Source organism: Elgaria multicarinata, chromosome 1 (assembly GCF_023053635.1).
Source record: "Elgaria multicarinata webbii isolate HBS135686 ecotype San Diego chromosome 1, rElgMul1.1.pri, whole genome shotgun sequence".
Taxonomy (NCBI): Eukaryota; Metazoa; Chordata; class Lepidosauria; order Squamata; family Anguidae; genus Elgaria; species Elgaria multicarinata.
Genome location: NC_086171.1, coordinates 50,007,883 through 50,035,614, shown reverse-complemented (window position 1 = coordinate 50,035,614; position 27,732 = coordinate 50,007,883). Strand labels below are relative to the sequence as shown.

The window sequence follows — 27,732 nt, the reverse complement described above, 5'->3', positions numbered from 1 at the left end:
GTTCCATCTAGTCCAGCACTCTGTTCACACAGTGGCCAATCATCTGCTGACCAGGGACCCACAAGCAGGACACGGTGCAACGGCACCCTCCCACCCATGTTCCCCAGCAACTGGTGCATATAGGCTTACTGCCTTGGATACTGGAGGTAGCACATAACTGTCAGGGCTAGTAGCCATTGATAGCCTTCACCTCCAGGAATTTATCCAATCCTTTTTTAAAACCATCCAAAATGGTGGCCATCACTACATCGTGTGGTAGTGAATTCCATAATTTAACTATGTGCTGCGTAAAGAAGTACTTCCTTTTATTTGTCCTGAATCCCCCGCCAATCAGCTTCATGGGATGACCCTGGGTTCTAGTATTTTGAGAGAGGGAGAAAAATGTCTATCCATATTCTTCACACCATGCATAATTTTGTACACCTCTGTCATGTCTCCTTAACCTTTTTTCAAAGCTAAACAATCCCACCTGTTGTAACCTTCCCTCATAGGGGAGGTGCTCCAGCCCCTCGATCATTTTATTTTCCCCTTCCTGCACTTTTCCCAGCTCTATTAGGTGAGGTGACCAGAACTGTACACAGTATTCTAAGTGTGATCACACCATAGATTTGTATAAAGGCAGTATGGTACTGGGAGTTTTATTCTCTTTTAGTTACTGGCAGCAAAAGCTTTAAGCTACAATATGTTGGTTCGTTTTTGTTTTGTTTTTGTACTTTTGGTCCCACCCCTTTTGCCTTCAATCCCGCCCACCACTGTCATGCGGTCTCTGAGAGCTTTTCTGAAATTAAATTCTGCTGTTGGGCTGTAAGAGATTCCTCACTAAAGGATCCAGTCATGACCAGATGCCTGGATTTTTATGGCTCTGCTTCCACCAAATACCTTGCCAGTGGCTGTTGTTTAACACAGATAGTGCGGTAATAAATAACTTGGTATAAATTTAGTGTGAACAAAGTTGAGTTTCTGATGGAATTTTATCTGTTCTACAGATTTCAGATGATTGGCCAGGATATAGTTTGGATCTGTTTTCATATCCACAACATTACTATGGGGATCTTGACTATGTGCTTATACCACATGGCATCATTGTTGACAGGTGAGGATTTGTGAGTATAATATGTATGAAAGCTAAATATTCAGTTCTCCAGAGCGAAAACTATCCATTGGTTTGACAGCAAGGATTAATCCAGTCATCAGTAAAATAATTGTCTGCTTGCTAAAGAATGACAATTTTTATTTTGGATCTGGTGTTCCCCCTAGTTACTGGTATGTAAGTTTTGTTAAATCAGGGAGATGTACTTCCAAATTACTGTATTTAGGATGCAGAAACCCACCAGAGAAGGTGGTATCACTTTCACATTTAAACATCTGTGGGCCTGCTCAAATGTCATGCTAAGCCATGATAGTTAAGTGTTTTGAGCTAACTGTGGTGGCTGAGCGTGTCATGTTGCCGTGTTTTTCTCCCCCACCACAATGGTTACAAAACCACTCTGTCTGAATTGAGCTTATCAGAACTGAAAAATCAAATAGTTAGAGTTGTGAACGTATTTACAGTCATTTGCCAAGCATGCGGTCGTGTTATCTTGTGGTTAGACTGTTGGGCTAAGACTAGGAGACCCCAGGTTCAGATCTATGCTTGGCCATGAAACTTATGTGGGTCCTATTCACATGTGCACAGAGGGTGGGTAGGGAAACTACAGAAAGGGGAGGTGTAATGGAACCACAACAAGCGGGCCCATCACACAATCGTGGAACACGTTCCACTACCTCCCCTCCTTGTAGTTCCCAGCCTTGGAGAGGAAGCTAGCACAGTTCTTTCCACCCTCACTGTGAGAGGAAGGGGGTGGGGGTTGGAGCACTGAGATGTTGTCTACTTCATATTTCAGGTTTAAAATAAGAGATATTCAAAAAATATCTGACTGGGTGTACCTTTGTTCATGGTGATGAGGAATGTGCACTGGAGCTGTCATCCAGAAAAAATGTTTAAATACTTAACTTCTCAGATGCCTTGAATGTTAATGTAGAAATGGCCTAAGGGCCCAAATGTCACAAGAAATAATTCAAGATGCACAATTGTAATGCTCGGAATAGTTAAAGGCTGAAAAAAGAGGAGATATTAAAGACAATGTTGAGCGCCCTGTGCTCCTTACTAGATAATCAACATAAGATATTTTAAGTATCTGAATTAGCAGGCTGCGAAAAGGAGCTTCATCCAAATACCTGTCTACATCACATTACTCTGAATTGTACATCTCCGACCACACTATAGTCGGGCGTCAACACATTTTTTAATGCACTATTTGAATCAGGTTGGACATGTTTTTAAAACTAGACAATGTGCAAAGTTTAATATTTGTGTGTTGCACCATAGAATATGCATGCATGGGGAGGGGGGGAATCCAAGGCTTACCATATATTTATTCTTAATTTTTGCTCTAGGATAGAACGTTTGGCCAAAGATATCATGCAAGACATTGGATACAATGACATTGTCGTTCTCTGCGTACTGAAGGGTGGCTACAAATTCTGTGCTGACCTTGTGGAGCACATCAAGAACCTCAGTAGGAATTCAGAAAGGTTCATCTCCATGAAAGTTGACTTTGTCCGGCTGAAAAGTTATCGAGTAAGTAATCAATTTGTGGATTTATTTTTTAAAATCCTCTTTGGTTGAATATGGTTTGATTACACTGTTTAAGGTTGCATACTTAGAGAGCGATCCTGTGCCCTCAGATCAGAACCTCTGGTATTGGAGGCTCCAATCTACTAAAATCCCTGCTGAACTCTTGCTGGCAATGTGGAAGTCAAGGTGAAGACAGCGTTTCCTAGATAAAGAAGCTCTTGAGCTGATCCAAATAGTCCCATGTGTTGGGGGTGTAATTTGAGGCCCAGAGGGCTGGAGATTCAGTAGCTCCACATCCTCTCCCTCTGGCCACCGCCAACACACCTCTTTCCCCCTCTCTACATAGCTGGAGTTTCTACCCCATAGAGGGAGCCACCATGGAAAAGTCCATGGTGGCTGGGAGGAGCAAGAGTCGGCTCCGACATCAGACCCACCTCCGAAATCTGAGCTCCATCTAAGACCTTGGATATGTTTTTCCAATTAATCCTACATCCCCAAGGATGGGTGCTCAGGACCATAGGATTGCTTTCTGGGATATTTAAAAACAAACTCAGCAATGTCAGAATCCAGTCCAAAGGTAAAAGAATAGTGAACCTAGTTCCATGAGCACTAAGGGGTGGGGTGGGGTGGGATGGAGGTGAGGGCTGAGGCTTGGTTTTCTCACATAGCATCCCCCAATCCATGCTTCAGAGCAAATGATTGTGGAAACAGAGAGGAGTCTACAAAGCAGTTAGCGATCTGGCCTGTGGTTTCACAGCTTTTGAAAGAGAAAAATGTGAAAAATCCCACTGTGCTAGCAGAAGCACCTTGAGTTGAACCTAAACAGCTCTTTGGATCATTGCCAATGTTTACAGCAACCTATCGTTCCCTTTGTCGTGAGTATCTATCATAGCAGGACTATGGAGTTAAAGCGAAGGAGCGTATCAAAGTTGTCCCCATTGATTTCTGTCCCCACAAGGGTTGGCCTGACACCAAGCAGTGCCCTGAGCAACGCCCCTCTTTGGCAGACCCTCTGTGTATACAACATTTGAAAACTTCTGTGTTGTGTTTTGCCCATTTCACAACTCGGATGCATCATTGCTGCCTGTCGTCTAAGACAATAAATTTGCATGCATGGATCTGATGGCAATCCCTTGGGTTTGGTTTCTGTACCAATATTGGTGTAGTCACGTTTATGTGAGCCAGAACTGATGCTAGGATTAGCCCGCCTGCAAAAATTCCTTAGATATTTTTAATTTTGTGTGTGTGCACTACGAACCTTCTTCCTTTCATTGCTTTTCCCCCCATTCAGTTTTAATATTTTCTTCTCAATTCTTTTTTCTATCTAACTCACTTTCCATTCCCAGAACATGGTTTTCCTCACATACTTTATTTTTCTCCTTTCTAGCTTCCCTTTACTAACCATTTCCTGTTTCTCTCTTCCTTAAGGGAGTCCTGCTGCTTTCTGTTCACTTTGCGCAGCTGTGCTCTTTCCTCTCTCCAACTGTTTGCCTCCAAGAACCATGTTCAAGTCTTGTAAACACTGGTGGGATTCTGATGTGTTTTCTTGCTCCATGTTCAGCTGTCATGGCGAAAAGGTTAGTTCATTGTAGACTATGTAAATGGATGTAACCACTTAGAACATTTTCTATAAAGTCACTTCACACACAACACACACAGTTGAATCCAGATTTAATCATGCTTAGAGTAGGCCCATTGAAATGAATAGGATTTAAGTCAGGCATGGCTGAAAAGTCCCATTTATATCAGTGGGTCTACTCTGAATAAATCTTGATCCAACCCTCCAGTTTTTATACTAGTTCGAAGAAAAGGTTTGTGGCAACTCAAAAGCTTGCAACACAGATAGTCTGACAAAAAGGCCATGTTCACACGTAAAACAATAAGCCAAACATTCTGGGTTAATAAACCATGATGTAAATGAGCTGCTTGCTGGTGCACTCCGCTCATTTGCTCTCACTTCACTCCTCCCTTCTCATGAGTGGGTCAACAAACCAGGAAGGAATAGCTTTGCGTGATATTTAAGCCTGGGGTTATGGTTACGTGCACCCAAATAAGCCAGGATTGTAGGCCAGTGTTAAACCACTGTTTGTTGTTGTCTTACAAATCCTGGCTTGTTTGAGCATGCTTAACCATAATCCTGGGATCATACCTCTATGTATAAAGCTGAAGGTATGTGTGTGGGATATATGTCCGGAAAAGTTTACTCACTTGCAGATGAGTTAGAAACTTGAAATTTGGCAAGCTGATAGGTCTGGCTGTACAATTACCAGAAAAATTAAAATTTTTGAAATTTTGGGTTTTACGTATTTTTAAATAATTTAATTAAAAAAACTAGGTATATGTCAATTCCCAGCATGCCTTGGGCAGAACTCCCAGCATGCCATGGGCAGGAGGCCAGACTTACCGGCGTTTGCCGGCCATTGTGAGTGCACAGGTGGGTGGCCGCTGCGTGCCTTTCACAACCCAGACTCCTAAGATCGGTCTGGAGCAGTCAACCCAATTCCACATAAAACAACATACATAAATGGGCTGCGTCCATTTGCAGTGCCTCCTCCCACCCGCCGTGTTTGCTTTTAAAATCATAACTAGATACAACAGCATGACTTTGAGAGGCCGAACTCTGAATATGCTCAAAGGTACCTTGTCCTGATATTGCTGTATTCTCAGAAACTGGGGGAAGCAAGCATGCAGCCTTCACTCTTAAAAGGGAGGGAGGAAGGGGAGGCACTCTGCACATGTCCAGAAACAAGCCTGACAGAGGGGGCAAGTGCCTGGCTCCGGCTCTTCAGTACAGGCTCCTGATGGAGCACTTGGTGGGCAAGAAGCACAGGCTGAGGCAGTCCCAGCTGGACTTGGACGGAGTTGTGCGTGTCTACTGACAGCCGTTTACCTCCCCTCCTTGGTGATGCTACTCCTCGATGCTCTATCAGGGGGCAGCATCAGCAAGAGAGGAGGGAAGCACTTCTCAGAGGATGCGGGCACCTGTGGGCCGCCAAAGGCATGCTGTTTGGTGTAGTACTGGCATGTAGAGTGGCTGATTTTAAATAAGGCATGGGTTAGCCAACCAGGTCACTATTTCTCAATCCTAACTCAGCTCCCACTTTCATGACCTCTCAGTAACTCTCCTTGTTCTTCTTTCTCCAACTGCCTTTCCCCAACTGCCACTCACCCCGCCCACAGTTCTGTTCTTGCCTCAGCTATCAGTCATTCCTTCATTCACTCTTCTGTTTCAATGGTATAGCCAGTCTTTTACATAAAAATCATAAACTTTAGTTAGTAATTCCTGCATGTGTCTTGGAATGTTTAGTTATAATAGGGGAAAATACAGCATAAAAACTCTTCATCAAGTTAAATGGCCTTTGAAAAAAACCCCACTTGGCACTGGAAAGCCATTAATACAGTAACCAGGCAAGCCTGCCTGGGAAAAAGAAATCCATAATCAGGGTGCTGCAACTGAGAAGGCCCTCTCTCCAGTTGTCTCCCACCACACTTCAGATGCTGTTCAAAGAGCACCTGGGGCCAGCTGCCTTGGTCGCTAGGCACCATCAGGAGCGGGAGGGAAGGAGGGTGCAGCTCTAGGCCCGTCGCCAATGGCAACGACTGAGCTCAGTCAGTCAGCCAGCCAGCTCCCTCACAGCCTACTTACGGGCACCAATTGCACACTGCAGTGTGGCTTGGTCAGACTTCACTTCCCATGAGCCTCAGTGGCAGGACTCCCATTGGGCAAGTCGGGTACTGTGGCGAAAGGCATGCTAGGAGTTGTAGTTTTCATTTTCTGTGGGGACAAAGGAAATCATGGCGGCTTAAAGGTGGCCCTAGCCATGCGTCGGGGTGAGAGAGAGAGGGAAAAAAAGAATTTGATTCATTTAAAAGTTAACTGACAGGCCTAGCACCGGCCTACTACGTTAAGTTGATTACCGTAATACATATATCTTAGGGAGCCCGAGCAACACCAGGTATATCAGCTAGTTTCACATAAAGCTATCCTTCCCTGGTTTGTTCACCTGTTTGTGTGAAGGAAGGATTAAACTGTGTGTGTGCTAGCATGCAGCTCATTCACATTGCAGTGTATTAAGCCAAACATTTTGGCTTATTGTTACATGTAAATGTTCCCAAAGTACTGGCTGCAATCCACAGCAAGCGTATGCATCAAAACTCCACACTCAGTTATGTTTTTCCTTCTGTTTCCTTACGGATGCACAGACAAGTGCTGGAGAATTTCAAAAGCACTGCAGAGAAGCAGGCTGCATTCATATAATCAAATGGAGTCTTTGGAACACAGGTATCATCTGAACCTATTAAGGCATCTGCCTTTATAAATACATGTTTCAACTATAGCTGAGCTAAAACTGCTCACTCTTTTGGCTTTTTTTTTTTTGGAGGGGGTGTTAAAGAAAATGTTCAGCAACATTGAAAATTACCTCTCCTTTCGAATGATTTTTGGCACTCCTCTGCAAAATAAATTACTTATTCATTTAAGATGTCCTCATCTTCTAAAAACGTTTGGTTATTTAATGGTTAATTGATTTTTTAAAACATATGGTAACATATGGTGATTGATGTTTCGTGTGAACTAGGTCATAGTTTCCCAGTTTGGATGCAACAGAAAACAATGATTCTTTGAGTTGTCTGCATTTCATTCAGGTATACCATGAACAGAGGAAAGAAGAGGCTGTGTGTACCTGGACCAAAGGCTCTTGCATGCCTCAGCTCATTAAGCCTCTATATGATTGACCAAACACATTGGCTGCATTTGCCATAATAATAAGCCATGGTTTATGTTAGACATACTTTCTTGCTTTTGCCATGAATTATCTTGCAGACTAGCAAACTAACCGCAGTTGCTTTTCCATATTTCTCATTTGTTTCTCTCCCACCAATTTTGATAGCCTTCAAAGCAATGTCATTTTCAGGCTGCTCTTGTTGGGTGCCTCTGTTTCAGAGCAGACAAGCAGGGCAAAAATCAGGAATAAGCCACAGTTCTGGGTTTAAACATCACAACAAACCAGACTTCATTAAGCCAACAACAAACCATTGCTTCTATTTATGGTTAACAATATTGGTTCGTTTGTGGGAATGGGTTTGGACATATGACAAAGCAGATTTCAACAAACTACCCCATGGCTTAGTGTTATGTGCACCGTAGGCCATTGTCTGTTACAACCTAATGGCTGGGTATTTAAAAAGGATAAAAAATCAGAGAGAACCCCTTGTCTAAAAAAATTTCAGTCTGTCTGATACATATAAAAAGTTATTCATTGTATATCTTTAGAAGGAAAGCAGATGATTTGAAGTATTTCATATGGACTCTTATCCATAGGGCTTCTAAAATACTTTTTAACAAAGGGTGATTAATATCTGAATCTCAGGCTTGAAAATGGCATTTTTTCAGCTGCTGTTTTCAAGAAAGTAACTATTCATCCTTGCATTGTAACAAAGCATAAAAAGAACGTTGTTTTGATAATGTTCAAATCATGTGATGCAAAGTATAGAAGATTATGTGGCTTGAACTAGTGCTCTCTCTTAATCCTTTGAAATTCATCAAAATTATTTACGGTATCCAGAACATAACTAATTAAAAAAAATGTGACCCCACCCTGAATCACAACCCAAGCACACAATGGGCACATTGATATGTTCCCACAAGCAAATGCAGTGGTATTATATGTTTGCTTTTCCTGCGTCCCGTTGTTTCCGTTGTTATTCTCGGCGGTGTTGTCACAAACAACAGGATCCGTGCTCAAAAATTGATCATGTGCAACAATAGTGGCCTTGTGTTTGCTGCAAAGCTGGCCAGCTTTGGGGATCCATTGCCATCTAGACATATTTCAGGTTATGGTAAGTTGACATATTATCGATTTTATAAGGTACATTATAATTTTAAGGCTCTAATCAACTCTTAATCTACAGTTGGGCGAGACCTTTATTAGGACGAACCGAAATTCTACAAAATGGTGCAAGGTTTCATTAGTAAACTAAAGGACTCCAGACAAAGGCTAAGTTAAAAACAGATTAGTTGAAATCGGTCTTTCCGTGTCCGTGATAGATCCTCCAAAACTCTCCTTCTTTGGCAGCTCTGCCTCTTGGTCCTTGTTCCGCTCAGCATTCCCACTTACTTCCAAATAAACATGCCTAGCAGCCTTCTTCAATCAGGTACCCTCCAGATGTCTTGGACTATAATCCCCATCATGGATATGGTGGGATTTGTAGTCCAGTACATCCGCAGGGCACCCGCTTGGGGAAGGCTGATTAATAGAGGCTCAGGCTGTTAGGATTCTTCTTTGTTTTTTTAGTTTTTACCTCCGGCATGATGGGGAAATGGATGCTGCAGCTATGAATGAACTAATTGCTTCCTACTTCGATACCATCCATTGTGGCTTCCTGGCATTGGAGTGCTCCAAAGGGACACTTGATTACTACTGGCTGTTCTATGGCTAATTTATAAAAGTTTCAGCATGCATTTATAATAGGGCAAGTGTGTGCTGTTCAGACCCTAGCACATTTTCCAGGCAAAATAACCGTACTAAAAGCAGATTAGCAGCAGTCCTCTACAAATGCAGTCTTTGGAAACTCACTTCCCTGAATCCACTGTGGAAGAGTAAACTAAGTGCTTGTTAGACTTGCTGATCTTACTGCCGACAGACAGTATGCTGATCCCATCCTGCTAATTATCTATGCCCATTTGGTGTGGAAATTAGAACTCATGACCCTCCCTGATGGAGACAGACAAGCATCTTTTTCTGCCCCATCAGTTAAAAGAAAATCTCTGTTAGCTCAACTGGGTAAAGGCCTTTTCTTGGAAGAAGCTCAGCTTAAGCATTCTGTTCTCTGTGCTTTCATATCTGTGGTTGAAGTGCTGATTTGTCTTGTCTTCATTCACAGTATGTGGCCGTGGATTAATTACAAATTGGCGCCTGCCTGGTGGAATGAGTTCCCGTAACCTTCGGAGCCAGTGTTTGCACTAATTTAAGATGAGTTTTTAAAACGGGTGGGAGGGGCTGGATACGAGAAGCCCCTTAGCACGGAATTTGGCCCTGCACGACAAACTTTGGCAAGCAGTGCTTGGCAAATAAATCTTTTTGGTAAGAACTGCTTGAACATCCGAAGGAAAGCTAAAGAAGGCCGTTTTAACATATTTAGGAATTTTGAATTAGGCCTGTTTGGTGTTTTTTTTAAAATTCTGAATCCTTCAGAGTTGCTTACATAAGGACTGTGCATGGTATGTTATTGTACAGACTGACAAGACTGTATTTGTTTGTAGAACCTGACAGTATCTTAGGCAAGGTAAAGAAAAGGGATGGGAGCTCCAGTTTTGGAGAGCTAGTACCTATGAGAGCCAGTGCGGTGTAGTGGCTAGAGTGTTGGACTGGGAGTCGGGAGATCTGGGTTCTAGTCCCCACTCGACCATAGAAACCCACTGGGTGGCTTTGGGCTCTCAGCCCAGCCTACCTCACAGGGTTGTTGTTGTAAGGATAAAATGGAGAGGAGGAGGATTATGTACGCTGCCTTGGGTTCCTTGGAGGAAAAAAGTCGGGATATAAATGCAATAAATAAATACTAATAAAATAAATAATTAGTTGCCAGGCATGTAAAAGCTCATTTATGGGAGTTACTCCAGCTCCTTGATGATTTTGGAGAGAGGGTGTCAGAAAGAGAAACGGGTGGCAGAAAGGAAGAGAGAATAGGGATATTTCTGCCCACTTTTGACTCTGGTTGTGCATATCACTGGCTTTGGCCCTATCAAAAGATTACTCCTGAGGGAATGTGGCCCTCCAAAGAAAAAAGTTCCCCACCTGTTACAGAAGATGGTGTTAAAAGCCCACAGTCTCTCGCTGGAAGCACATGTTATTATTTATTTATTTATTTATATAGCATGTTGTTCATGTATGGCAAACTATATAAGAATACGGTAGTGTAATGCTTATTACTTGAGATCTTCCAGACTGATTTTGCTCATTTTTGTTTTAAACTGAAGCTTGAGCAGAGTAGACGTGCAAAAAATGTTGAAAGTTCAAAGAAGTTCAAAGCTCAGGCTCTAATAGCAATTCATTTCTTCTGTGCCAGACAGGCAGGCCAGCCCCTCCTCCAGCAGGATGATGGACAGCCCTGCTCAGCCAATCAATGTGGTGTGAAGTCGGGCCAAAGGCACAGCCGTGTCCTTAGGCTGTCACCTCTAGCGAGGAGAGGGAAGGGGACAGAGGTGGCCCAAGAGGGCATGTGGGGTAGGGGCCACACTGCATGCAAGTTTTGGAGGGGGGACTCATTGCATGAGCCACATTTGCATTATTCATGAGCCCCTTTTTGGTGAGGGCATTGAGGGGCAAACAGTGGGAAAGGGGCGGGACTACTAGTGTTCATGGCAACATCAGCTTTACACTAGTTTGTATATGAGCATGAGAAGAGCCCTGCTGGATGAGACCAAGGGGCCATCTAGTCCAGCATTCTGTTCACACAGTGGCCAAACAGCTGTCAACGGGAAACCCAGAAGAAGCATGTGAGTGCTACAGTACTCTACTGCCCATGTTCCCCAGCCACTGGTGTATGTAGGCATACTGCCTCTGATACTAGAGGTAACATAGAGCCATCAGGACTAGTAGCCATCGATAGCTTTATCCTCCAGGAATTTATCCAACCCCCTTTTAAAGCCATCCAAATTGGTGGCCATCACCACATCTTGTGGTAGCGAATTCCATAGTCTAAATATGCGCTGTGTGAAGAAGTACTTCCTTTTATCTGCCCTGAGTCTAGACACACACACACACACACACACACACACACACACACACACACACACGTAAATTAAATTGGGATAAATTGTAATGGTAAAAGACCTGTTAGTTAACCAGGTTTAGGCATTTAAAAATGGGAAAGGGAATTTTCAACAGCTAGTAATTCATACTTGATCATCTTGCTTAAGCTTATTAAAAAAGGTGGGGGAAGCAAAACTGAGGGGATGAAGCACAATAGTTTGATTCACTGAAAATTTTAAGGGTCTGAGTGATAGAAGGATTGATCTTACTTTAAAACGTAACTTGCATAGATAGTTGTTTGAATCCTATGCTGGTCAACACTCCATTGAACAGGGAGCTTAAGCGAAATGGGGAGAATATAGATCAGGAGTACGTGGACATATAGTCTTTTAGATACCCTATGCCCAAAGTCTATGGGGCTATTGAAGGTGTCAATCAGCCCTTGGAGTTAGGCTCAGAAGCATAACAGGGGCCAGCACAGTTTAGATAGCACCATAGTGTTATGCTCTGAATAATAGGACCAGGCTGAGAGCAGCTTTCGGGACCAGCAGTAGTTTTCAAACATCCTTCAAAGGCAGCCCAGCATAGAGTGCATTGCAGTAGTCTATCACCTCAGAACACCATCTCATTCTGGTGCCTTTGTAGACCTTTTTAGAGTGCCTTCTCTATCGGAGATTAGCTATCATTACAGCTATTTTTGTTTTTGACGCCATCGCTCTAAATAATTGTATAGAAGTACAGCGATACCATTCCCTGAAGTTCTTTAACCACGATGCTTGTCTTCTTCTCACTGGTGTTTTTTCTTCAATTTTCCCTTGTATTGCAATTTTCTTCTTTTGATGGTATTTATTAATTCTGTTGGTTTGTTTACCCTACGTAGTATGTCCTCATTTGTTATTCGGTCAGTCCGTGGTATCTTCAACATACATCGGTATATCCACATGTCAAAAGATTTGATTCTGTTCAAAGTGTTTTTCTCAAGCGTCCAAGCCTCCTTTCCATAAAATAATATTGAAGACACATAGCATCTTACCATCTGAGTCCTTAGTGTGAGATTAAGGTCCTGATTACATAGCAGTTGTTTCAATTTGCCCAACTTTGTAGACCAGTCTCTGTGTATTCTGTAAATAGTTGGGCAGAGCATTCAGCATCCTCAGAACCATCACTTTTCATTTAAAGACAGAGACAAGTTACTAAACCATCCTTCCCCCAACCTGGTGTGCTCCAGATCTTTTGGATTTCAATTCCCAGCCAGGGTCAGGAATGCAGGGAGTTGAAGGCCAAAACACCATGTTGGGGGAAGGCTGTACTAAACTATACAGTTCAAAAGGTATGCTTGAAGGTTTGGAGGTGCCATAGGAAACTGTATATACTGAGTCAGACTGTTGGTCCAACTAGCCCAGTATTGTCGACACTGACTGGCAGCAGCTCTCCAGGGTTTCAGGCTAGATTCTTTGCTAACTCTAACACTGAGCTACACCCCAGATGATTTGTCCCCAGAGTCAGATGGGGCACTTTGTGGAATTCTGTTGGGGAGGGATTGAGGCATCTGTCTCTATGCTTAGCAGAAACAGAACAAAGTGCTTAATACAGGCGACAGGAACCCAGCTTTTCTTGGCCCTTAAATTCCCTTGGATTATATATAATATATTTCACACATGCAACCCTGCTGTATCCTGTAGCCATCCTGCATCCACCCCATTCATAATATAAGACCTGGGGGAAGTTTTGAATCCTACTGGCATGCTTGCATTGCCATAAATATTATCTTACTTCCTTGTTCCTATGCTAACAACGCTGCTTAGTGAGCATTTCCTTTCATTTAGCTCTGGAAAAGGGACATCATTAATTGGAGCAAGCCCAGGAGCTTTACAATTTCCCTGAGGAATTCGATGACATCCTCTGTTGGCATCTCTTAAGCCCTGTTACTTAAAATAGATCAGAGTGGCTGCCCCGCCTTGCGAAGCAAGACCCAGAAAGCGCCTACTCTGGATGTTCAAGAATGAGGCAATAGTAAGGAGGAATCTTTGAGCATGGCACATCATATTCCATCTTTTTTCATGTGCCACTGCCTTCGGCAGCTCTGATGATTAAAGGCGGGGCTTGATTTTGATGGAGTCAGAGGGGCCTGCTGATATTTGGAAACAGGAAAGGACATTGAATAACAGGCAGAAGCCAGAGACTGGGTTCAGACGACACAATAACCCACAATGGGTTGTTGTATCATGCGGTGGGATTTTTTTAAAACCTATGGTGGGTTATTTTGCTGAAATAATTGACACATATAACTAAAGATGTGCAGAGTGGACTATTTAAACCACCGTTAGTTATTGTGTCGTGTGGAGCTTGCTTACTGGTAGTAAGAGATTTAAGCTAAATTATTCTGCTATTTTTGGCCTCACTCCCTTTGCCTTCAGTGTTGCCAAGTACTAGATTTATTTCTCGGCAAATAACCATGCATTGGTTATTTCTCGGTTGGACTACTGCAACCTTCTTCTCACAGGCCTTCCCTCTTCTCACATCAGTTCGTTGGTTTCTGTTCACCACTCTGCTGCTAAGATCATCTTCTTGGCTCGCCGCTCTGACCATGTTACTCCACTTCTGAAATCTCTTCATTGGCTTCCAATTCACTTCAGAATCCAATATAAACTTCTCCTGTTGACCTACAAAGCTTTTCACTGTCTAGCTCCTTCCTATCTTTCCTCTCTCATCTCACACTATTGCCCCGCTCGTGCTCTTCGCTCCTCTGATGCCATGTTTCTCGCCTGCCCAAGGGTCCTCCTTCCCTTGCTCGGCTTCGTCCATTTTCTTCTGCTGCCCCTTACGCCTGGAACGCTCTTCCAGAACATTTGAGAACTACAAGTTCAATCGCAGCTTTTAAAGCTCAGCTAAAAACTTTTCTTTTTCCTAAAGCTTTTAAAACATGATTTTGTTCTGACTTTTATACTGCCTGTTTGGTGCATTCTCTTCCCCTCCTTATTGCTTTATTATGATTTGATTAGAATGTAAGCCTATGCGGCAGGGTCTTGCTATTTATTGTTTTACTCTGTACAGCACCATGTACATTGATGGTGCTATATAAATAAATAAATAAATAAATAAATAATAATAATAATAATAATAATAATAGTAATAATAATAGATTGTGGCCTCCAAAAGTTGCTCCAAAATTGAATTCATCACTTGAGCTAAAAAGTTCAGCACCCCTGCTTTACATGGCTGGTTGGCCAGGTTAACTGGATGGAGTATAGAATTCCTGGTCTCCATCATTGTCATCCTCTTGAGGCAGATAAGCACAGCATTAAATTAGGGTGACCATATGAAAAAGAGGACAAGGCTCCTGTATCTTTAACATTATATTGAAAAGGGAATTTCAGTAGGTGTCATTTGTATGTATGTAGCACGTGGTGAAATTCACTCTTCCTCACAACAGTTAAAGCTGCAGGAGCCCTGCCCTCTTGACCAGATACAAAAAGGGCAGAGCTCCTGCAGCATTAACTGTTGTGATGAAGAGGGAATTTCACCAGGTGCTGCAATGCTTACAAATGACACCTGCTGAAATTCCCTTTTCTATACAACTGTTAAAGATACAGGAGCCCTGTCCTCCTTTCCATATGGTCACCTTACATTAAATTCTGTACCTGAACCCAGTTTGGTCTTCCACAGTTGAAATCCATGAATTCCCTAAGAATGCTTACTTGTTCCTACACTCACTTATGGCTTGTTCACACTTGCACACTTGTTCACTTATGGCTTGTTCACACTTGTTCATATTTGTCATAATAGTTAAATGGAGGTCCATTATTTGGAGGTAGCATTACACTGAATACTAGTATCTGTGGGGGGTTGCTCTTTATTTATTGCATTTCTATCCCACCTTTTTTCACCTCTTGCAAGGGACTCAAGGTGGCTTCCATGATCCTCCTTTTCATTTTATCCTCACAACAGCAACCCTGTGAAGTAGGTTAGGCTGAGAGTTGGTGACTAGCCCAAAGTCATCCATTGAGCTTGACGGCCGAATGGGGACTAGAACATGGATCTCCCAAGTCCCAGTCTGACACTCTAACCATTACGCCACACTGGTTCTCTGTTGCCTGAAGGTCTTCCTTGTGGTCTTACCAGAGGCACCTGGTTCACCCCTGTTGGAAGGAAGATGCTGGAGGAGATAGACCTGTGGATTAGTCTTGCAGGGGATGATCTTACATATTCTTAAAACCCTAAGATGAACCCCGTTGAACTCATTCAGACTTCTTTCTGAGTAAATGTGCCTAAAATTGCACTGTAAGTCAGTAAGAATTGGGTCTGTGCAGAGGGAATTCAAGGTCAAGCAGCAAGTGATGACACTGTTGATGGAGTATCACTTCACTGGGAAGGGCGTGTGCATGTAAAAGAGTATAACTGTGTGCTTACTCTGGTTTTCCACTAGCTTTTTATTGCCTCAAGAAGTTATTTTGGGGGGTTAAAATAACACCGGGCCTGTTCTCTGCTGTATATGAATTCCTGGAAAGTGGACATATCCCAAGACATGATCTTATGTTAACACCTCAAAAAATTGATCTGAGCACCTAGAATAAGATGTTAGATAACCAAAAGTAAAGAACAGATAGATCGTTTTCAACACAGACTGGGGCTCTTGAGCAGAAACAAGCACATATGCAAAAGGCACCCATGTGTTGGCTGCTGCAACAAAAGTTTGTACAAACTGCTGCCCTTGGCAGTTCAACTAGATTTTCACATTGGCTTCCAGCAGATGCTTATCCTAGAGGAAACGTGGTATCCATTTGCCTTCGGCAGCAAAAACTCAGTACAAGAATGTTTACCCCGCCCCGTCCCATGGGTTTACAGCAACGGACATTGGGCTAACTGTGGCTGTTCTCCCCCATCCGCACATTGTGGTGCATGAAAATTCATTTGGTGCCAACTTATCCGATATTACAGGAGAGCTTAACCAGTTTGATTGATCAGTACAAATAGGAGCACATTGCGTTGGATATGCAATTGTGATCTAGGAAAAATATGTCAAGAAATACAAACTAGGAAGTAGGGGGCTCCCTTAAGTATTTCCCCTCGTCTAGACAGATGTTTTTATTGGTATAAATTTGAGGAAGCCGTGCTTTGCAGGGAGTTCAGATTTATCAGTCGCGCATGGTTCACAGCACAGAGTTACTGAGCCGTTCTAGCTGGCAGATAATCCCGCTCATCCTGCTCTTCATTCATGTAATTAAATTTGGAGGTTAAATCTTCCCTGCTCGCAGTTGAATGGCATTCAGCTGAGTCTTCCTTCTGCCCCCTCCACTCACCCCAGCTCAAACTGCTCTCACAGTGACGCCATGGGTGGAAGGTTAGCCTACAGCAGAGTGGAGAAACACAATATAGTGCATTGTCTCTGTTCTGAAAGAGCTCATCCTTAGAAAACATCTCACTGTTGCACTGGCACTGCCTTATAGCCCTGCTACAGTATAATTGCAAGCCATCTGCAATCGCCATTGAGCTGTAGACACGCAGAATCAAGAATGGGAATTGTTTCTGCTTCTGATTGAAAACCCGCACAAGATCAGCCAGACCTTCATTTTGTAGCTGTGTTTTAACACTCTCTTTGTGTTTATCTATTTAACTATATCTTGATATCGGTTTTTCAGTACAGTGAACATGGGCTAAGCTTAGCTTGAAAAGGCTAAAGAAATCTATCAAACACCATCCAAGGGGCTGTCTGTATGCGGGGAAAGCCCTGCGGTGTCTGCAGATCTGTGGTGCATCTGTTAGACGATGCTGGCGCAGCTTTGCAGCCACCGCGGGGCTTTCCTGCGAAGCTGTGGATTGAAGTCGGGGATCTACCCCGACTTTTCAGAGCGATGTCAGTGTGGCACTTCCCCTGTTTGATGTCACCCTGGGCCAATCCGGGGTGGGGGGGTGCATGGTGGAAGGCGACCAGCAGTTGTCATCAGGAAGAGGGTGGGCTCCGGTACTCGGATGGCTGCCCATAAATCCCGCGCTCCCTCTTCCACATCAGGATTACCTGATGCCGCCATGGGAGAAGAAAAGCGCAGGGTTTCAGAGGGAGGCAGTGCCACCAATCCGGCGCCATGAAGACAGCCCCAAAGTCAGTTAGGATGCGTAGAGTACAGAATTGCAAAGCCTTTCATCTGAAATTACTCTCTCTTAATAGGTTAGCAAACTATGACAAAGATCTGGAGGGGCTTGGATCTGGGATGGAGGACCAACATGCCACGAAAATGGCTGCCATACTGCATAAAATGTTTCAGGTTTTGCAGGATCTTTAACAGCCTTCGTATAGTGTGTAAGATTAGCCATTAATAAATGATCCCAAAGCCTCTGAAACCAAGCCTTGATAGAAAAGTCCACTGAACGTTTCCACTGGCTTGCAATTGTTGCTCTTGCTGCTGCCAAGCTGTGTAAAATAAAGTCTTTGTGTAGGGTAGACTGTAAATCCTTTGGAACGATACCCAGAATTGCAAGTACTGGAGTCTTGGTAACGCTTTGTATTTATTATGTTTCTAAAATACCCAATACCCCAAGTTGTCTATATATTGTGCAAAAAACCCACTAAAAACAGTAAATAAAAACAGTAAATAAAAACCAGATAATACAACCAAGATAAAAATCAGTCACGAAGTTTAAAAACATTTTAGGATATAAAACCCAAAATGAAACTAAGAGCAATAAAAGTAATATGAAGGCAGATCTTAAAATGCCTGGGATATTAAAGAGGGCTTCATCTGGCACCAAGAAGACCATAAGGTAGGCGTCAAGAGAACTTCTCCAGGGAGGACATTCATAACCAGCGTGCCACCAATGGAAGGCTGTTTTCTTATAGCCCCCCATCTTGCCTCATTTGGTGGGGGGCATCTGGAATAGAGCCTCAGATGATGCCCTTAGTGTCCAGGTAGGTAAATATGCGAGGAGGTATTCCTTCAGGTAACCTGGTGCCATCCCATTTAGGGATTTAAGGTTTAAAACCAGCACTTTGAATTGAGCACGGAAATGGACCGGTAGTAGATACCATCACTGCTAGGGGAAGCCTTTGAATTATACTTCAGTCGTGGCCCGTATTGTGAAATAGGCAACTCTGGTGCCTCCCAGATATTTGGAACTACAACTCTCATTAGCCCCAGTCAACCACAGTTATTGTTTGGGGATTAAGGGATTTGTAGTCCCAAACATCTGGAGGGCACCAAGTTGCCTACCCTATCATAGATTGAGATCAGCATTTTTGATACTGGGGTAGATGACAATAAGCTGATTTCTCTTTGCCAAAGTTTTCGGGGTAGGAAGGGATGTACTTCTGTCTATGCGACCACAACTTTGTGTGTGACTTATTTGCGCGGCTGTTTGTCAAAATAAGCAAAAATTGCAAACAGCCCCCGGTGTCCCTTGATCTCTGTGCTTTAGTTAAGCAAATTGCACAGTTCAGAAAGTCCAATGTGAAAGATCTGGGCTTGCCATTTCCACTTAGGCGAATTTATAGACTTAACAGAACAAAAACATTTAAAAATCCACTCTGTTAGAGATAATCTCGATCTTGAGGTAGTCATAAAATCAACAGCACAAGAAAGATTGAAATGCACCCCCGCTGCTTTGGATTCCTTGATTAATTAAAGTGTCCAGAAACAGAGAAGAACATCGAAATGTCGCAGCTCAGGCAAAAAACTAAAAAAACTGTAGTTCTCTTAAAATTAGGATTCTACCAAGCATCCTGAGAGCTGCACTTTCATTGTTAGGCTCGCTGCCTTCCGGCAAGAAGTTACAAATAATAATAAAAAAAGGCTGCATCCTTTGTGAACACCTATTAATCAGGGCACATTGTCCATTACGTCGGATCATTCCTTAGGAACTGGTACAAAGAAAAGAGTTTTCCTGTTTTAGGTATGATGAGTGTACAAATTCCATGTTTGTAAAATGTACATCCGGAATTTGCAGTCATTATTCCCAACATGCTAAAAATAAATGAAGGTGTGTACACCCTTAAGTCAACATTTCTAAGGCACTTGGAATACTTACTGCTTTGCCACAAGGAGCAAGTCAGAGACATGACACATTGTCATTCTTCCGCTACTGACTGGAAGGTTAAATATGAGTCACAGCCTTCCCTGAGAATGTACCCTGATGATCATTTTCTTTTAAATAAACCTAGGGTATAGGCAACAAAGAGACTTGTGAGGTAGCACAAACAGTTCCAAGTTCAATCCCTGACATCTCCACATAGAAGAATTTAGCTAGTTGATGATGGAAAAGACCCTGGAGAGCTGGTGCCCATCAGAATAGACCAGGGATCAGTGGGTGCATTTTAAATTTTGAGTAAATGTTTGTAGAATTGTGGCATTGGAAGGTACCATAAGGATCATCTAGTCCAACCCTCTGCAATGTGCAGGAAAACCAATTAAACCATCCATAGATGTTCTCACAAAATGGCTGCCATAGGGGGCTGGTCCATTCACAAAATGGCTGCCATGAGGGGCAGGTCCATTCACAAAATGGCTGCCATGCTGAGTGTTGCCAGTCACCAAACAGCAATTTCGCAGATGGCAAAGTCATGAGACTAAAAGAAAAGTAACTTGGCCACGAACATAAGTATAAGGCAGAGGTGGAGTCTGCACCCCAAAAGGCAAAGCCACCCTTGTGAACCCACAGTTTTCTATGCAAACACCTATTTCACAAAAGGCAAACTGATGAGGCACAGAGACAAGTAACCTGGCCAAGATACCGAGTAGAAGGCAGAGGTGGGGACTGTACCTCAAATGCAAAATCACATATTTGCTCCAACAAAGCACAACAAAACACCCATTCCAGAGAAGAAGGCAAACACATCCACACATTAGACAAACACATCCACACACAGGCAAAACACCCATCCATATCAAAACAAGGAAACTAGATCTCTCTCACACACACACAAATACAAATCAAAACAAACAAAACACAGATATTTATTTATTTATTTATCATACTTATACCCCGCTCCTCAGCCAAAAAAGGCTCTCGGAGCGGCTTACACTTAGCAAAAAAGACAGTCCCTGCCCTCACACAGAACACATACAATCCAAGTGATTTAAGATCACAGAGTTCATGACTCCAAACCTTCAATGTGAAATTGCATTCTTTTAGTAGGTTAACAAAATTATCTAGAGGGGCTTGGATCTCTGGTAGATGACTAACGTACCACAAATTGCATAAAATGTTTCCTTTATGCATATATGTACATCCCTCTTTTCAATTATTCATGTATGTACATCCTTATTTTATTGTAAACAACTTACAATAAAATACAAGTGAGCACTCTTAAATTAAAATAGCATCTTGACCACTGTTTTGGTTGAAAGGCAAGGATATGCATTTAATAAATAAATCTAGATCAGATTTTTTTAAAAAACAACACTATTAAAACCAAGAGCAAAAATAGAATGGCTAAAGATACAATGAACCCACAGAAGGAGAAAAGTAACTTAGCCCAAACAAAAAGCTCGATGAATTGAAAAGGAAAAGTCTTCCCAGCTTGTATGAAGCTCCAAAGAGAGGGGGCCAATTGAATCTCTTCAGGGAGGATGCTCCATAATCCTACATCACAGCCAGCCACTTCTTAGAAGTTTACAAGACATGGAGGAAGGTTTCCAGTGCTGGATGCAGTCAAGCAAGAATTTGAGAGATGGTGCAGCCCTTCAGCTAATTTAAGGTGCTTCCAGATTAGGCTTTTTTTAAAAAAATATGTGACCACCCTGTCTCATGGATGGAATTTTATGGGGGTCCAAACATTGTAGTCAAGCCCTTGTAAACTTCCCATGTTTTTCCACCACTTCTTTTGCCTCTTTTTTTTTTTACCGCAGAAAGTCTGTTAAGGAAGAAAAGATGGAATAGCTGCACAATGCCTTTTAGGTCCTAATTGATCGTGATAGGAGCCCTCCATCTGGAAGCACTCTTACCGAGTGCGTGTGGCAAAGTCTGTCTAGCAGCTTCTGTGCAGGGCTGGATCAAGGGTAGGCATGGTGCCTGCCAAGGGCCACCGACCAGCAGGAGCCCACCAAGAAGAGCCCCCTGAAGTTCCTCCTCCCATCATTGCCAACCTACTTATTCACCTGCCTCTAGTTCTGCCCTAGACCATGATGAGAAGGAGGAGCAGTACATGCCACAGCCTACTTGCTCAGTGGCTCTGCCTGTCCAGCAAGTAAAGTTGTAGAAGTGATGAGAAAGAGGAGGAGCAGGAAGGACAAAGGTGGTGAGAAGATAGAATCATAGAATAGTAGAGTTGGAAGGGGCCAACCCCCTGCTCAATGCAGGAAGCCACCTTAAAGCATACCTGACAGATGGTTGTCCAGCTGCCTCTTGAATGCCTCTAGTGTGGGAGAGGCCACAACCTCCCTAGGTAACTGGTTCCATTGTTGTACTGCTCTAACAGGAAGTTTTTCCTGATGTCCAGCCGGAATCTGGCTTCCTGTAACTTGAGCCCATTATTCCATGTCCTGCACTCTGGGACGATCGAGAAGAGATCCTGGCCCTCCTCTGTGTGACAACCTTTCAAGTATTCACTGAGAGAGGGAGTGCAATGATGGTGTCTTGCCCAAGGGCCCTCAAATACCAGGAGCTGGCATGGCTTCTGTGCCTCACCCATAAAATGTGATTGAGGATCACCAGTTTGCAGTGAGGCTGCATGAAACAAGACTATAAAGGTGAGTTATTGGCACACCCAAAAGCCTGCCATACATTGAAATAGATACAATCAATCAATCAATCAATCAATGTACCTTTATTGGCATAAAACAACCACAAAACATACAAAAACATCTTGATATCCTCCAGACAAACTAGTACTCTTACATTGTGCAATTCAGCCTGCTAGTATAGTAGACAGTACTAATCTCCCTGCTGACTATTCCACTATGCCTCTGGGTGTAGCTCCCAGTCTTCGATAGGTCATTACATAATGAGCAAATAATGCAACATTTTCAAGCATTCCCCCCTGCCCCCCGCAGATAATAGGGTCCGTAGAGTGTCAGACCCCGCGGATCCTTGACAATTTAATAAGATCTTTTCCAGATATCTCTGCCGTTGGGATACGTGGAGAGGGCAGTGTAAAAATATATGTTCATGGGTCTCAATACAACCCCCACTACATAAACAACCTGGCTGAATATGGTGTACCTCTGAACCGCCCCGTTAGTAATGCAGTGGGAAGGGCATTGCACCTAGCTAACAAAAACGCTCTTCTTAATTGCGGATTGTACAGCAGCTGTAAGTAAGGTGCCATTTTACCAGGCTTAACAGGCAGATGGAAATGTAGTGGGGAGCATGAGGTATCTGCTACACTGTTGAGTTCCTGATACTCGACATCTAAAGTTCTTTCTCTAATCTCCCTGAAAGCTTCAGTTTGGTTTAACATACCCAGATTTAAAAGGTCTAGACCAAGCAAGTTTAATTTGGCATAGAAGTCTAACATCCCAGAACACATAACTGAATCGGAGAGAAGTTGAAAAATCAGGCTACCACTATCCGCTTTATAGAGGATGCCAATCCAATATTGAAATAGATACCTTGATGCTCTTTCTATGAGCACCAAATCAACAGGCTTCTTCCAGAAAAAGTGATTATTACCGTTCAGATGACAGGCCGGTGTACTTGCAGTAAAGGACCTCGTCACAGTTTAATGAGGTGGAGGGTTGGAAATTTACTGCAGTTGTGTTTTCGCCATGTTTAAGGTAGCCTTTGTTCTACCAGGACAGTTTTAAAAGATTCCATTTTCTGCTCAGCTACCACAAACCCAACAGATGTGTGCTGCTTTGTGCAACTTTCACATCGACAACGCTGTTTATGGGGCTCTTTTCTTTCTTGGGACCACCCAGCTCATTGCAGATGTAGCTTAAGATGGATTCAAGATCCATCCCTGGCCTCCCAAAAAAAAAGTATAATAATGGGCTGCCCCACCCAGTTCAAAAGACATGATCTAATACTGAAAGAATTGGCAACCTAAAAGTTGCTGCTGTTTATGGAAGGTTTGAAAAGGTGGCTATAGAAACATAGTTTGAAGATGAAAAGCAAAGGACCGTAAGAAAATTTCCAAAATCCACAGTTGGGCCATACCAATGATATTTGGATTGGTCCTAATAAAGGTATTCCCAACTGTGTATTTTGGAATATTGTACAGGGTTCTTCTTTACAGCATACAGAGAAAGGTTAATGTAAACTAAAAAAGAAATGTCTATTAAATTCTTTTTATCCTGCTTATCCAGAAGGCTGACGGCAGATTACCATTTTTTTTCCAAAAAACAATAGAACAAACAAACTCCAGCATACTAATAAATGTTATAAGGCTGCAATCCTATTTCCAGCGATGCCTATCTAAGCCTCATCCAAATCTAAGGGCTAATGAAAACAGATAAATGGCACAATAATATTTCCATGTAACAGAATGCTGTATCTTTAACTTGGTATTAATAGGATCATCTTAGACTGCAATCCTGTGCATACTTACTTGGGGCTAGGTCCTATCCAGTTCAGTGGGACTTAAGAGTAAATATGTATAGATTGGTCAAATGATTCTGGCAGATGTGTACAACTGAGCTTTGACAATGTCCAAGGGGGCATTTCAGTTTGGGAGCTTGAGGTGTGGTGGTGGCAGCTGAAGTGTTATTTTTGTCACAGTTGTGCTGTTCTAATATCAGAATATTAATTTTCATGTATTTATATACCACTTTTCAGCATAATGACTCCCAAAGCAATTTGCAATAAAAACAAATTAAAACAAGTCACAGTTCAAACTACAGAGTCTAAAAACTTGCTTAATCTGATTGCTAAAGAGTTGGGTCAGTTTTTCAGTCCCCTATGAAAAGAGGAGGGTCTGAACTTCCAATAGGCACTATTTCCAAAGAACAGGGACCACCACAGCAAAAAAACCTGCTCCTTGTTGAAGGCCATCTAGCTTCCACAGTTTGATGGTATCTAAAGCACAGGTTCATTGGCAGTTCTGAATGCTTGGGGGTGGGCTCAAATGGGAGAAGCCACTCTCTGGGACATAACAGACAAATGAACAAATGTCTTGATAAAAGTTTGCTTCCTCTTAGCCCAGTGCATAGCAGATATTGCAAAACAAACATTCATTAGTTATATGATGGGCAGGGCAAAGGCACTAGGAACTGGAACAGCTCGAAATGGATTTGGGATGTCCTGCAGTACATTCATGGTCTTCGGAGATCATTGTGGGTCCTTGAAACAGGGATTCTCTCTAATATTTACATAATTCTAATAGTAGCTGTAATTTCCCTCCCTTGCTGTAATTTCTGCAAATTGCTTCAAAATTTGTGCAGTTTGCTTCAAAGTGTGTGCAAACTGCAGAACTTTAAAAGAGAGAGAGAGAGAGATGCACAAAATTCCCAGAAAATCTGCAAACTGCCTCAACTCCCACTGGCAGTGGGTTGGCCACTGTGTGTGTGTAATACTGGACTAGATGGACCCTGGTCTGATCAAGCATGGCTCTTCTTATATTCTTATGGGAGAGAGTTTGCTCCGCTGTCATTTTATTTTGCTTTATAGAATCATTTCTATCCTCCCTTAAAAGGAGCCTCAAGACTACTTTACAGCTATAAAAATACAAATACAATAACAACCGAGAGCTTTTGAAACAGCTGTAAAAAGCAGCATTCCTGACCAATGGCCATGCTTGCATGGGTTTCTGGGAATTGACATCTAAAACATCTGGAGATCTAAAGTCCATCCTTGATCCACAGAAGTTTTTCTGCCTAGTTTTCAGAGAAACTAGAGCACTAATGGCATAGAAGAGAAGGCTTTCATAGCCCTGGGCTTGAGCCTCATACACACCTGGTGCATTACAGAGTCTCCAGTGGGGAGTCACAGCCACTGCCACTTTCAGAGAGCATTGCCCAATGTGATGGCCTCCAGATGTTTTGGACTACAACTCCCAGGATCCCTGACCACTGGCCATGCTGGCTGGAGCTGAGGGGAGCTGTAGTCAAAAACATTTGGAGGGCACCACATTGGGGAAGGCTGGCATAAGCGAAGGATCCTCAGAGCAGATGAAGACCCTTGATCTCTCTCCACCCCCCTCTCCATGCCTTATGTAGCAACACCTGGTTCTGCCTGCCTTCGATGGGCCAGACTATTTCTTGGCAGTTATTAGCTGCCTGATCTCCAAAGTTTTGAGGATGGATTAAAGAGATGTTTCTTGACGGCAATTTCTTCAATTTGTAACAGAGAGTTGCGATGAACCTTGGATCAAGTCACTGCTAAGTGGCTTAACAGTTGGCCAGAAGACAGTAAACAATGTATAATGAGAAACAGCAACACATTGAGTAGTGCTGAGATGGAAAATCAGTGACAGGGACTGCTTATTCAACTTCTTCTTGAACATTGAGGAAATACACACAAATGAACTGTACAGTTGACACCAGTTGGGCAAGAATGGTGTATCCCAGCTGGCATTTAAGATGACATTTGTATGTTGCTATATATTCAATACCATAGAATCAGAGAATAGTAGAGTTGGAAGGGGCTTGTAAGGCCATCGAGTCCAACTCCATGCTCAATGCAGGAATATATGGGGGGGGGGGAGGAATCGAAATCTGAAAAGAATGAGAAAGGGGGTGTCTATATTAACCCTGTAGCAACTGTGCAGTGGTGCTGCATTGTTTAAATGATGCAGCCACCAACTCGCAACCACATCAGGGTTTACCTTCAAAACCACTTTTTCACAGTGTCTTTAATGCGACTTTTCCATTTGCTCTGATGCCACTATGTTGTTCCCATCTATCAGTGTTGGCTTTGGTTCGGTGCATTCCTAGGGGCAGTTCCCAGTACAGGGTTAGCCCAGGAATGCAGAGCAGGGGGCGGGCTTGACAAGCGGGATGAGGATGGCCGCCAGATAGCTCACGCTCCCTCCTGCCATCTAGATTTAGCCTTCCCACCCCGCAGCAGCGATACTGCAGGGTTTGGGGGAAAAGCAGCTGCAAAGCTGCAGAGTATAGACACCCCCCAAATCCAGCATGCCTGTAGAGCATGAAGATAAACAGCAATATATTAACCATGCCTATATAATGTCCTCTGGCTTTCTATCAGGTGGGGGAACCTTTAGCCCTCCAGATCCTGTTGGACTCCAACTTCCATCAGCTCTGGCCTGCATGGCCATTGATCAGCAAGTATGGGAGTTGTAGTATAACAACATCTGCAGACCTGCAGTTTCCCCACGCCTGCTTTATAGGAAGAGAGGTTAATGCAATATACAGAAGTGTACTTTAATTTCATTTGTACATCTGTTCATTCCATTGCAAGGAAATATTCTTCAGCTTTGGCAGCAACTGCAAATATCTATACAGGGAATTGCATAGCAGTTTCCCCAGTAGCAGCCAGTCTACGACTATACAATTCTTAACTTCTCTTATTGGCTAGTATAATCCTGTGCTTTGAAAGACTCTTGGATTCACTTTTCCAATTCTTTGCCAGCAGTGGAGTTCCTGCTGCAGACAACAGTATGAAAAATGCAAAGGAAATGTACTTGAAAGGGATTTTTCATCATTTAGCAGATAAACAAAGCCCTTTTCACAAATTTATTATTATTATTATTATTATTATTATTATTATTATTATTATCTCTAGGTTAGGAAGACTCTTGTCTCCAAAATAGGTTTTATATTTGTGTTTTTACCAAGAAAATCTTGCTTTCCCCCCACTCTGGTGATGCAAGAGAAACACACACACACATTATTTCTGGGGCAATGGCCCCCAGTCTGATTTCCCCATCCTTAAGGAAGTTACTCGATGTTTTCTTTGTCATATCCACACTACAAGCTTATTCACATATTACTTTTCAGTGCAGTCACGTCTCTGAAAAGCTGACTTTACTACAAGATTTTGAGCTTCCCTAAACAAACTATTTATAGGACGTACATTTCTGGCCACTCATGGAAGTTTTCGGGTCAATTTAATGATGCAGTAAACAAACAGGAGGTCTCCCATAGTGCCCCCCCTTATTCCATTTTAAAATACATCACAAATAAACTGGAATAAACCCCAAACGATATGAAATCAGTAGCATGTAAAGCTGACATTGCGCTATGAACCTGCCGAAGAAACAAAGAAGGACTTTAAACAAAGAGGATAAAATCGCTCCTTGCAACAAAGGCAGAGAAATCTGATCCCCGTGTATCTACTCAGAAGTAAGTCCCATTGTGTTCAGTGGAGCTTACTTCCAAGTAAGTGTGATGAGGGTTGTAAACTTACAGCAAAACCTTACTTCTACTCAGAAGTAAGTCCTGGCTTTCCTGGGGGCTGTGAGGAAACAGACGACAAGAACCGCCCCCGTTCTTTGCACACAAGCCAGGGAGGGAGGGAAGGAGGCGTTTCCTCGAT

At 42.8% G+C, this 27,732-nt stretch overlaps 1 protein-coding gene across 1 annotated transcript in view; it reads left to right on the top strand.

Moving 5' to 3' along the window:
* PRTFDC1 (phosphoribosyl transferase domain containing 1) overlaps positions 1–27,732 on the top strand; it is a 51,578-nt gene that overhangs the window by 5,209 nt on the left and 18,637 nt on the right. Inside the window, exons 2-3 of the mRNA XM_063127817.1 lie at positions 987–1,093; positions 2,437–2,620. Of these exons, the coding sequence (XP_062983887.1) occupies positions 987–1,093; positions 2,437–2,620 (291 nt within the window). The remainder of the gene's footprint in view (positions 1–986; positions 1,094–2,436; positions 2,621–27,732) is intronic.